Source organism: Sitophilus oryzae, unplaced genomic scaffold (assembly GCF_002938485.1).
Source record: "Sitophilus oryzae breed Bouriz unplaced genomic scaffold, Soryzae_2.0 scaffold_1614_pilon_pilon, whole genome shotgun sequence".
Classification (NCBI taxonomy): domain Eukaryota; kingdom Metazoa; phylum Arthropoda; class Insecta; order Coleoptera; family Curculionidae; genus Sitophilus; species Sitophilus oryzae.
Genome location: NW_022146297.1, coordinates 1354879 through 1368264, shown reverse-complemented (window position 1 = coordinate 1368264; position 13386 = coordinate 1354879). Strand labels below are relative to the sequence as shown.

The 13386-nt window shown below is 33.3% G+C and overlaps 1 protein-coding gene across 3 annotated transcripts in view; it reads left to right on the top strand.

Annotated features, from left to right (window-relative positions):
- Nucleotides 1-11046, top strand: part of LOC115880042 (phenoloxidase-activating factor 2-like) — a 36366-nt gene extending 25320 nt beyond the window's left edge. For all 3 annotated transcript variants that reach the window (XM_030897160.1, XM_030897159.1, XM_030897158.1), the window contains 4 exons: nucleotides 3076-3225; nucleotides 4520-4788; nucleotides 6224-6387; nucleotides 10813-11046. In XM_030897160.1, the coding sequence (XP_030753020.1) occupies nucleotides 3076-3225; nucleotides 4520-4788; nucleotides 6224-6387; nucleotides 10813-11004 (775 nt within the window). In that variant the 3' untranslated portion in view covers nucleotides 11005-11046. The remainder of the gene's footprint in view (nucleotides 1-3075; nucleotides 3226-4519; nucleotides 4789-6223; nucleotides 6388-10812) is intronic.
- Nucleotides 11047-13386: the final 2340 nt, after the last annotated feature.

Here is a 13386-nt window from a genome sequence, read left to right as displayed (position 1 = left end):
TTTCGATAGTTTCGTCCCCTTAAAGGTTGAATTTTCGAAAATCGCTTTTTAGTGTCCAATTACATCACTTAAAGAACACATATAACACAATACAACAAAAGCATATCATCCAACTAGTGTCCCGGAAATAAGTGCAAGTATTTTACGGGTTGGTATATCTGGGCAAAAGAAACATATTTTCTCTTTACCATTTTTAAAATAAATTGATAATAACCGAGTTATTTAACTTTGACAATTAAAATAAATATATAATGGCAACATCGAATATGTGTCGAACTATACTACCGATTAAAATACTTGTACTTATATTATTTCTGGGACACCCTGTATAATACTGTATTTTTTGGTAGTAGATTCTCTCTCTCTCTGTCTTTATTCCTACAAAAGGAATGTAGTGGTCAGGTGATGTGTGAGGTTTGTCTCCATAATTCCCTGTCTTGTGCTTCATGTACAAGCGTGTGCAGTGGCTTGTGGGTGATTTTTGATAGCTGGTCTATCCATCGGGAGGGCGAGCGGTCTCTTGGTCTTCTTCCCGGAACCTTGCCCTTTATAATGAGTTTTTCCATACAGTCAGTATCCCTCCTCATAACGTGACCGAAATATTTAAGTATACGTGACTGTATAGAAGTTGAGAGGCGTTCTGTGATGTTCAATTCTTGGATTATGGATTCATTGGTTCGCCGGGCAGTCCAGGGAATTCTGAGCATTCGTCGCCAACAGTACATCTCAGTTGCGTCAATTTTTTTCATTTCTGACTGTCTCATCGTCCAGGACTCGGAGCCATACATTAATATAGGAAATATTAGGCAGTGAACAAGCGTTTTTTTTAAGTGTTTAGATATGTTTTTGTCTCGCCATATCTTTGAGCGTTTTCGGTCTTCCACTCTTGTCATTTCACATCTTCTTCTTATTTCCCCTTCTAACGATCCCGTGTTGTTTATAAGTGACCCAAGATATATATATTGACTTACAACCTCAAAACGACCAATGCTCACTACATCAGGTTTGTTGTTGTTTTGCCTGTCGATAATCATAATTTTTGTTTTAGAGGGATTAATTTCAAGTCCAAGTTTCTCGCTTTCGTCTTCAACCAATTTTAGAAGCTGCAGTAACTCTTCCTCGTTTTTCGCTAGAAGGACCGTATCGTCTGCAAATCTGAGGTTGGTAATTTTGTGACCATTAATTGTTATCCCCCCTTGCCAATGTTCCAATGCCCTTCTCATGATATATTCAGTATATATATTGAATAACTGAGGAGATAGTATGCACCCCTGCCTAACACCACAGGTAGGCTGGAAGTCTTCCGAAGTAACGCCATTGATGGTAATTCTACTTTTGGTATTTACATAGAGATTCTGGATCAATGGAATCAAATGAAGAGGCACGCCCATTTCTTTAAGAACCATCCATAGTTTTGACCATTTGACTTTGTCAAAAGCTTTTCGATAGTCTATGAAAGAAATATAGAGCGGATTGTTAAATTCTCGGGTCTTTTCGATAATCTGACGGACATTCAAAATTTATTCACGTGTTCCTCGACCTCTTGTGAATCCTGCTTGCTCTGGAGGGATTTGTGGTTGAATATGCGGTTTTAACCTTTCGTTAATGATATGAAGAAGAATCTTACTGGCATGTGAAATTAGCGCAATGGTACGAAAGTTGTCGCATTTGGCTCGAGATCTCTTTTTATGGATGGTTATTATGGAACAATCGGTCCAATCTGATGGCCATTGGTGAGTATGCCATATCATATTACATAACTTGTGCAAGATGTCCACACCAAAATCTCCCGACGCTTGGAGCATTTCGGCCGTGATGTGATCTGGTCCCGGGGCTTTATGATGCTTTAGGTTTTTTATTGCTGCTTCAATTTCCAATCTCAGTATTTCTGGTTCTTCATTAATTATATCACTGTGGAAAGAGCAACTAGGCTGAGGATCTTTTTCTTTATACAGTGTTCCGCAGTATGTTCACCATCGTTCCACTATTTCGTTAATTTCGGTTTTAAGTTGTCCTCGATCGTCTTCTATTGCCCATGTTTTTGGCTTGAATTCTCTTGTGAGGTACTTTATATTTTTAAATAGGTCCCCTGGTTGATTTGTGAAAGCGTGAGATTCTATTTCCTGGCATATTTTTTCATAGTAGTTGTTCTTGTCGATGGTGCAACTGTGTTTGATCTCTGTATTTATTTTTCTATATTTATCTTTTTCATCTTGTGTTTATATATATAGGTAGCCCTGGTAGTAGATTAGGTGGTTGAAAATAACAATCTCTTGATTTCGGATTTGCCATTCATGGGAATCTCTGGCGTCATGGTCGTTCATTTGTGTCCGCGTGTTATCTTCATAACTGTAGCATAGTTCTTTTTGTCATTTCTGTTAAATGAGCCATTTTTCTGATATTCAGTTAACCAGATTCAACCGAGTGTAATATTGACAACTACTGTACTGCAGTAAGCAGTAAGACAACTTTAATTTATTAGAGTCTCTTAGAGTCTAGCATTTTCTGAAAAATCTTTTTTTTAAAATTATTAAAAAATTTAGTAAAATACAGGGTGTTACATGTAAAATAAGAAAGTTCCTTTCAGCTTCTGTTACATGATACAAGGATGATACCCTCTATAAAAAGTTTATGTTGAAAAAGACGAGCAACTAAAAGTACCTGTTAATTAATTATCGATTTCTGACACACACTGTATTATTTTAGAGGTTAATTTTACTGCATTTTACTAAACATTTCTTAAGAGAAAATAAAACACTAATTAACCACAATACATCTAAAACACTTTACTCTTGCACCCGACGTGCGTTTCGCTAACCATGTTAGCATCATCAGCAGATGATTAAAACTCAGTTTTGATGATGCTAATATGGTTAGCGAAACGCGCGTCCGGCATAAAAGTAAATTGTTTTTGGTGTATTGTGGTGAATTAGCGTTTTATTTTGCTGTTTAACACCAAAGGTTCCAATCCTCAACTGTAACATTTCTTACGACTGAATTAACATTTTGGTATTTTTTTTTGAGAGAGAAATTAATAATAAAAAAAATGTGAGAAAATAAAATAATCTATTTTAGAGATAACGAAGCTGAATATGGAGAATTTCCGTGGATGGTTGCTATTTTAAAAACAAACTACAACCCTAGTGTGGACAAAACTTTAGCCATTTGTGGTGGATCCCTCATTGCTCTTAATGTTGTCTTGACAGGTGCACATTGTGTGGCTAAGTAAGTGTGTATGCATAAAATTATTGTATTGAAGTTTTATAAATATATCGCAAATTTTGCTAAAAACCAGGTTTGAACAATAAAACTTTTTTTTAATGGTATATTATCAATACATCCAGGGTGTCATTGAAATGGTGTAAAAAAATCAGGGGGTGATAGTACTCCTAAAAATAGTAAAAAAAGTTCATATAAGTATAGGGCGGAAAATGCATATTAAGGGAGTTAGGGGCACTGAAAGGGTGAATTGAAAAAACGGTTGTTTTGAAATTGTAGGCTTAAAAAACGAGATAAAATTTCGAAAAAAAATGCTTTGCCATAAATTTTGACCCTAAATCAAATGGTGATATTGAAAAATTATTTGGAAAAGCGGGAAGGGTAGTTTTTGCAGGGGTAGGGGGTTGTTTCGTGAATAACTTCTTAGAGGTTATTTTTTTTGCAACGTGGGGGGTTCATTTTTTGAAAACTACATACTTTTTCCTACAAAAAAGTCTTATTGCGCATCGCCTAGAGCGATGGTTTTCGCGAAAATTGAAGGCAAAGAGTTTGCTCTGATGGGTTGGTATCAACATAAACTTATGAAAGTTATGGCGGTTCAAAAGTAACCAAGTAGTTATCAAATAATTAATTGAACAATCAAAATTTTATGATTTTTAAAATATCTTATTGCTTTAAAAAACGAAATAATCCACTAGATTTCTACTCCCGGGGGCCACTTTGAACGCTTTGGTTTACTCAGTGCCGATTAATACTGAAGAGCAACTACGGCAACGCATTATTGACTATTCCAATCAAATTAGGACAAACGCCAAGGATATTCCACAGGGTACGCAGATCTTGGAGAAGAAGAGCAGATGTCTGCATTGAAATGAATGGTGGTCACTTTAAACATTTACTATGAATGAATTAAGGAATGCATTATTTTAATAAGGAATTTTGGTAATTGGTTTATTTCGTTTTTAAAGCAATAAGATGTTTTAAAAATCATGAAATTTTGATTTTCCAATTATTTATTTAATAACTACATGGTTACTTTTGAACTCCCTTAATAAGCATTTTCCTCCCTATCCTTATAGGAACTTTTTTTTACTATTTTTAGGAGTACCCGCTTTTATAGGACTACCCCCCGATTTTTTTTACACCAGTTCAATGACACCCTGTATATTTAAACTCAAAACCAAATCAAAACCAAACCAAATATTTTGATTATCACATTTATAAAATATTTTTGAATTAATATTTTTATTATATCATTTCCAATATTATCAATTTATATTTCTTGCAATATGTTTTATAGGCTCAACACTGCAGAATACAAAGTTCGAGCTGGTGAATGGGATACCCAAACTGAAAAGGAAAGACTACCCTATCAAGAACGAACGGTGTCTCAAGTCATTATTCACAGCGATTTTAATCCCCAAGTTTTGACCAACAACGTAGCTTTACTTATATTGTCTAGTCCATTTGATCAGGCTGATCATATCGGTACAATATGTTTGCCAAGACAAAATGAGGTTTCCTCATCCAGAAATTGCTTGGCTAGTGGCTGGGGAAAAGATATTTTTGGTAAGAATCTTTATCTGATAACACTGGTCAGCAAAATTTTTTTTTCTCGAGCTCTGGTATATTTTTTGCTGATTCTTGTGTAAAATGATGTTCTGAATTTAAATATAGCTCCCGTTTTCTTCTACCACCCACCTTTTGATGTTATTCTTCACAATGACGAGATGGCTTTGATGCTTATTGTTGTGTACGATTGAAGATGGTTCTTAATGTCGAAGGTTATGCAAAAATCATTGAGTAGATGTCCAAAATTATGAATGTTCACTTGGTCGTTGAAGAAAAATGAGAAAACACAACATATTTTATTTGCCGCCTCATTAACAGTATAAACCGGCGCGACGCGACGTCTACAAACAGCTGTAGCAGCCGGGGGGGGCATACAAAGTATTAGAGTATTTTTAAAAGTTTTTTTGTTTGTTTGTACACTTTACAATACATTAGTACAATACGTCTTTAATTATGCAGATAAATAATTATATAGAATATTAAATTGTGATAAAAAAATAATTAGGCAACTATAGGTCAACACAAAATCAAGGCCCGCTTCGATACAAAGATAAAAAAACGTAATATTTCTCATTTTTAGAAATAAATACATACGACTTTATATCGTTGGAAAGGGATAAACGCCAGCATTTTTTTAAGTTCATAGCCAACTATGATTTCCATTTAAAAATTATATTTTTTATTATTTCTGACTAAAAATGCAAGTATAGTAAAAACTGACGACGCCACTGGATTGTCCTTAAAAAAGTGCCTTAAGAACGTTTTTACAGAATTTTATTATTCCGGGAAATACAAAAGTTAAGGGCAATTTTCCAGATGGTAAAAAATTCAAAAAGACTCCGTATCTCGGTTGGCAGTGAAAATATGAACAGGCGGTTTAGGCCATTAAACGTTTCTTGGAAATCGAGCCCATGAAATCTATGTCCGTTTTGCTCTATCTAGTTAGGAAATAGGTTTTCTCTGTAAAAACAGACCAATTTCGACCACCCTGTACATGTTTTGAAATACAAACCAAGGTGGTCTTTATTTTTGATTCAGATGATCGATAAACGTCGAATTTTGCAGAAACTGTTTAATCTGGGGATCCACAAGAACTCCTTTCTTGATTTTAGCCTCAGACGAGGAAATTTAGTATTACGAAGCAAAATTAGTACCGCTCTACTAAAAAAGTTCATCATTCCGAACATCATTCGTTTTCCGAACACTTAATTGCTCTATTACCCCAGAAATAACAATGTAAAGATCAAAATGTTCCTTTTCATCTCAATAAACTATCGAAAAGCAGTAAAAATAGGTAGGGGTGTCTTCCCTATAAACATGGGGGTGATTGAGAAAAACGGCGCACATATTTAGATTCAGGAGGTCATTTTACATAAGAATCAGCAAGAATGGTGTAACATGGTTTTTGAATAACATGCATGTCTTTTTTCAGGAAAAGAAGGAAACTTTCAAGTTATATTAAAGAAAATTGAGCTGCCAATGGTAGAGAGGACTGCCTGTCAACAAGCTTTAAGGAAAACGCGGTTAGGACCGGAGTTCAACTTACACAGAAGTTTTGTGTGCGCTGGCGGTGAAGCTGGCAAAGATACTTGCACGGTATGTATTATCTCAGAGTAATAATATAAGCAAACCTTAATATACGAAACGAAGGTACCCAAGTTATACAAATCAGATGAAAAACAGAAAATTGCTAGGTAGCCATTTATTTATTATAAAAGACTATTAACGAATATCACATAATGTGATTATTATGATAATAAATAGTGATGAGTGAGACTAATCTTGGTGTTTGTCTTGCACAAAAAGCAAGACCAAGATCAAGACCGACCAGTGCATGACTGATTCAAGATCAAGACTAGCATGCAAGTCTCTTGCGGTCTTGCATTTTTTTTCGCTCATATCAACTATTGTAACATTAGAACCTATGATTAGAACATACAATCGCTGTTTACCAAAAGTGAGTTTTTTGAGATATGTCGCAAATGAGCGTTGTGTATGATAAAAAAATAAACGGCGGCCACGCAAGATACCTTAAAAATAACGACCAATGACATTCATTATGTAATTTTACATATCATCGACCGTGATTTATAACTTGATGCCTTTTTTCGATCACGTTTTTTTACTCTTTGGAAATAAATTCTAAAACGAATTAAAAATTATAATTTTCAGCATCTACCGACCTTGTGGTAATGGTCTATAGAAAAATGAACTATACATTATACATTATTCAACGCCAAGTTCAGAATTTTGAAAATTAACATTTTTATTCTTTTAGAATTCGCGCGCGCGTTACATAAGAGTAATTATTGCATCACGAATTAAACATAACTTTGATGTTATGTTTAATTATTAATTAATTTTAAAATTAATTAATAATTTTATTATCTTTTGTTTGTTTGTTTGTGTACCTTGTTATTTTTTACTTTGTTTGTTAGTTTACCTTTGACCACAAATTGAAAAATTTTTTGACAATAAAGGCATTTATTTATTTATTTATTTATTTATTTATTTATGTTATGTCATTCAAGATTTTTTTATCTTAGGTATTTTAATGTTTTATTTTTAATTTTTTATTTTTGAAATTTTTAATCAAACGATCAAAAAGTTTTTTTTTATGACAAACAGGGTTATGTCAATAACTTTGACAAATAAGAAATTCTCACGTAATTTTCCATAATATTTTTTTTGTCGTTATACGAAGTAGAGTGTGTCCAACGACTCAGGGAAGATTTCGACACACGAGATTCAAAAAATGACAGAAAATACAATTTATCTGTGAATTAAAATGATACACTACAACTCTCACAGTCATATGAATCTTTCATCTTAGGACTTTACCTACATTTGATTATAAAACCATGCTGGATGTTTCTCTTTTATTGGGGACTTCTTGTCGGTTAAAAATAATAAAAATAAATACACTAAAACATATTTTAATACTTTAGAATAAGAGACAGTCTAGTATGAGGGTTAAAAAATGGGTATAAAGTGTTTAAAAAGTGTCTTGGTGTATTATGGTTGTTTTTTATAACAATTTCAGCTTTATTGGAAGAGGTATTGGCGTGTGTATTGGAAGAGAGAGGCACAAAGGAAACAATAATATTATGTGCAACATTTCGCGACCTTATTGCCTCTTCTGCAAGCACTAAAATATTTAGTACTCCAAATGCCTAGTACGTCAGTTTGATGACGGTGTACATCGTACAAAAATTTTCCGAAGTTTATTTTTGTTAATGAATATATTAAAAATAAACTGCAGCACTATGGGTTCAGGGGAACATTTCTCGAATGGTTTAAGTCGTATCTGAGCAACAGAAGTCAACTTGTGAGGGTGGATACCACGTTGTCTTCTAGCAAGCCTATAGAATGTGGAGTAGCATAAGGCTCAGTACTAGGCCCTATTTTGTTTCTTCTTTTTATTAACGTTATTGGTAACATAAACATCAGTGGTAAAATATGTCTTTTTGCGAACGACACTAGCTTCACTTGGAGCAACAAGGATCTCACGGCACTTCATAGGATTATATCAAATGACTTAGTCACCATTAAATCTTGGTGCGATTCGAACCTCCCGAGTCTCAACATTTCTAAAACTAAAGCTTTGTCGTATAAAAACTCGCTGCAGCCTTTTGTACTTAACAATACCACCACTGACGTCGTAAAATCTGTAAAATTCTTAGGGCTTGTTGTAGAAAATTCTCTGAAATGGGACATGCATATCGACGCTTTGCCGAAAAAATTGAGCTCTGCCTGTTTTGCATTAAGATCTGTTTCTAGTTAGTTTAACTTGTCAGTGGCTAGAACTGTTTATTATGCACTTTTTGAGTCGCACCTCAGATATGCCCTTTCATTCTGGGGTACGTGTTGTGCGACTCAATTTGACCGCATTTTCAAGTTTTGTATTCTCTTTTGTTTGTTTACTTTACCTTTGTCTACAAATTGTACATTTTGTTTGACAATAAAGGCATTTATTTATTTCTTTATTTATTTTATATTATAATTGTATCAGTGCTTGAAGAAGCGACAATAAAATCGTGAAACGTCGCACAAAACATAATTGTTTCGTTTGAGCCTTCCCAATACCCACGAGTCTTTTTTATAGAAGGAAGAAGTTCGCAATAAGTGGGAAACTACACTTAGAGCACAATTCCATAATTTTCCATCATGACAGTTGTCACGTGACATGAAAATATTATTGTTTGTTGGTATTGAGCTTGCCGAACTGATTTTTATTGTAAAAATGGCGCTTGTTGTTTGGAAATTACGATAGATGACCTTCCTCATATAATTTTACATATAAAATGACAGTGATGTTCACTTTTTAGCTAACTCTGACGCCTTTTTTTTAATCGTTTGATACTTTTTGAAGTAAATTAGGGTAAGTCCGGTAGAGATGCCCCACTTTTCTTTTGGGGCTAATAATACATATCGGTAGTTAATTTTAAATGAAACTAATGATGCAATCCTAAACTATCTTTAATAATAATTCATAATAGGACTAAGATAGTAATATAATAAGTAAGTATATATAATAGTAAGAGAACAATAAAAAATAGAAAATTGGCCATCTCTCCCTACGTTGCGGGAGAGATGGCCTTCCAACATGGGAGAAATGCCCCGCAAAAAATACATATACATATTGGTTAAATATCTAAGGTTATTTTTTATTTTTTTAACTAATATCCAAAAGTTGAAAATGGCCCTATGCTTGCTTTTTCTGTGTTGTTGTTTGCTTCCCTACGTCTCAAAGTCCTTGCAGGGATTCCAAAAGCATGCATTATGCTTTTATGCCCATTTGGTCGGTATTAATCGCTTGCAAAGCAGCAGCCAATGATTTTTCAAACCACTGAGCGCTTTCGGGACATTTGATTTTATATTCAGTAGGCATGATTAAAAAAAGTTACTTTTTAGTAAATGAATTAGTAGGGCATCTTTACCAGCTTTCTATGTGGCGTCTCTCCCAATACGAAGGGAGAGATGCCCCACCGCAAGGTTTTAAAACGCAGCGTCATATGATTAATTTTTTGAAGTTATGATACTTCAGGAAGCATGTATTTTAATATAAAATGGCATGAAATACCAAAAACTTACATAATATTACGTTATTCCCACGCGACCTCTGACAGTAAAAAAATATGTACTTATATAAAAACAGTTCTTTGTAAAAACTAGCCTATTTTTTTTATTGACATTCAAATTATGTCAGACCATAATAGCAGCAGGTAAACTACTGCCTTATCTAGCGGGAAACAACTGATAAGTCACATGATTAGAAATTTACACGCTGTGGTCATCTCACCCGGTGGGGCATCTGTACCGGACTTACCCTAAAAAGAGAATCCCATTTGACGCACACTGTATCTAAATAAATATACCTATAAATCAGACCAAATAATCTTTTAGTCACGTGATTAAGCTTGGCCGGCACAGCGTTGCCGACTTTTACATGTTTTCTTTTAATCAAAATATTTTTGAAAACAAAAACGAATTAATTATATTTATATTAACAGTTATTATTTACATCTACAAAATTAAGGGACATAAAGGGCTATGGGTTTTTTGCAACGGCTGTTAAGCTGCTTCGGTATCTTGGTCACTTCACACTAGAAGCGGTTCTAAAAAGAACAATTTTCGATTGTAAGGTCTGCTAGTAAAAAAATTGAAGCTTAAAGAATTACAACACAATTCACTTAAGCCAAAAACTCGTAATGCAAAGCTAAATTGCCAAAGGGAATCAATATGTCAGGAAATACATAAATAAATGTGGTAACTTGACATTTTTGCAGCAGAGCTACCACCTGAATCGCCAGAGGCGCTGAATATGCCCATGGTTCGCGACAATAAATTTTATAATCGGGTTCTCGATGACGTACCTAAAAGTTTATTTGGTATCGATTATACTTTGGATTAAATAAACAGTGTTTTTGTTTCTTATTTCATATTAATTTACAATCCCACTTACATTGAGAAGTGAGTAATAATATTTTACTATGAGCTATGAGTAATATTGTTTTTTAGGGTGACGGAGGTAGTCCTTTGGTGTGTCCGGATCCCAGAATTCCTGGAAGATATGTCCAGACAGGTGTCGTCTCCTGGGGCATCGGCTGCGGAGAAGAAAACATACCCGGAGTGTATGCGAATGTCGCGTATTTTAGAAATTGGGTAGATGATAAATTGGCAGGACTGAATATTAAAGTTGATACGCTTTAAAATATAAATATTATGTTATTTAATAAAATTATTATAAGATCATATTTGACTTTTATTAAAGTTTATATGTTCTCTCTCTCTATTCTGTTCTTTTTGAAGATCTGCAGTGCAGGATGATGACGCCTTATTTTAACAAATCAGATGCCTTATTTTAGTACAGGAAAATGAAAAAAAAATACAAATGCAGTATTTGTCGATTGAATGCTAAAGGATCTGGTTAAAGCCGGTCCCACACGATAGTAGCAAATATCTTCCAATGTTGGACACATAGACATTTGCCACATCGTGTAGGAGACATACAGAAAGTTTGAGGCTTTTTGGTTTTACCATATTAAGTAATTATTGTTAACAGGTAGTAATTGTTAATTTTGAAGTTTAACTTCATATAATGACATTTTAACAGAACGTCAACGGTTTTATAGATGTATCTGTTTTAAAAAATTAAATTGATCTCGAATAACTGCATTTAGATATTTTAAAGAGTTGTTTCTTTGTTCTTTGCGGTTTTTTGCTTCAGACGACGGGAAGAGATATACTTCCCGAAACGTTAAGAATTGTTTTGTTCTTAATTCTTCTCGTTGGATTAAAGCAGCAGTGTTTACAAAAAATAAGTATTTTATTTTGTAGATTTTGTAATCCGCCACAGAGGTACAGACATTTTTATATTATCTTACAAATAAAACGACAGCGGTTTTCATTTTTAAGAAATCTCTGACGCCGTTTATGATGAAGCATCCATTTCGACTTTGTAGTTCTAAACTTATCGTTCAAAATTAGAGGGAATGTCAGTCCAACAAGACATTTCATTCTACAATATTTATCAGTCTACTACAATCAAACCCCAATGATGGTTGTTATGTAAATATTACAAAATAAAATATAGCCAATTTATTCTCATATACGCGTTTCGTGGGATAAGCACCTGTTATTATGAATTTACATTATGGTAGATATACATTGATACAACATTTTTGAAGAAAAAAAAAATAATACAAAATTATTAATTATCATATCTAAATGATTAAAAAGTGTCTATCGTTATAAGCCAAATTGTGAAAAATATTTTTGATATAATAAATCTGTATCATTATAAGCAAAATTATGAAAAATACTTTTGAGATAATATACATATTTTATTTTCCTTGAGACTGAATTTCTTTATTATAACGTGTGAATTGAACTTAAAATGAACTAATTGTGGTGAAAAATATTTATAATGGTTTTTTATATTTAAAGTAGATCTATGTATCTACAATTTAAAATAATAAAAAACTTAATATATAAAATATGTTCATTTTAATTACGACAAAAAAAGTGTTTTCTCTTATACTAAACAAATATATTCTAATCAGTCCTTTTTGAATACCGCCAAGCTGTTTTAATTTTTAAATTATTTTTCCTAGTATTAGCTCACTGCGCCAAGTTTGATTCACTCTGCACTTCAAGTATTTTTGAACTTAAGTTGTTGGTTGCATGGAAGAGCAGCTTATGCCGAATTTCGCCAACTTTATATTTATTTATACCGTGTGCGTCTCAAAAGTGCCTCACCCCTATAACTGTTTTATCTTTTTAGAAAAAAAAACTAGATTTGGTATGTAAGTATATGACATAAATTAGGATTGATTGGCGTATTCAATTGTTTTCGGTCATTTCCTGTTTCACTGGAAGTGACTACCACTTTTCATTTTAAATGGTACCATCGGTATTTTTTTACTTTATTTGATTGAAAATGACACTCAGAATAGAATGACATGTCAACTTTTTGACATTCTCGCTTAAAAAAATGTATTTTAAATTTAAATTTAGAGTAAAGGGTGGGTCAAATTCGACGCTTTTAAATGGAAACACCCTTTTCTATAGGAGATAGACGAAAACTAATATCGGTGTCTGGGGCTCAATTTTCATCAAAAACATGATGGTGAAAACCGCACATCAATATCTGTTACCGTTTCGGAGTTACGGGGTGTTTTTCAAAAATGTGCATTTTTAACAAATCGTAACTTTTTTGCTATGGAAAATTTTGTATTTCTATGAAAACATTTCCAAAGCACCTTTTTACGTAGAATTTAATGGTTTAAGTATATTTTTTTTAAAATTAATAATTTAAGAGTTATCAACAGAAAAATTGATTTTTTATTTGGGACACCCTCTATATTTTTAATTAACTGAAAAAAAATTAAAATTACCTTTCCAAAAATATAGCACACTTGATATTTTGTTATAATCCCCTTCGAAATACAGAATATTTACAGGTTCGCCACTTTTAACTAGTAGGCTTTGGACCCTTTATTGATGATATGCCATTAATGGAACTCGAAAACATATTTTTCCAGCAAGACGCGACGGATCGCCTCAGATCGCTGAAGTTATCAGCAAATTTTT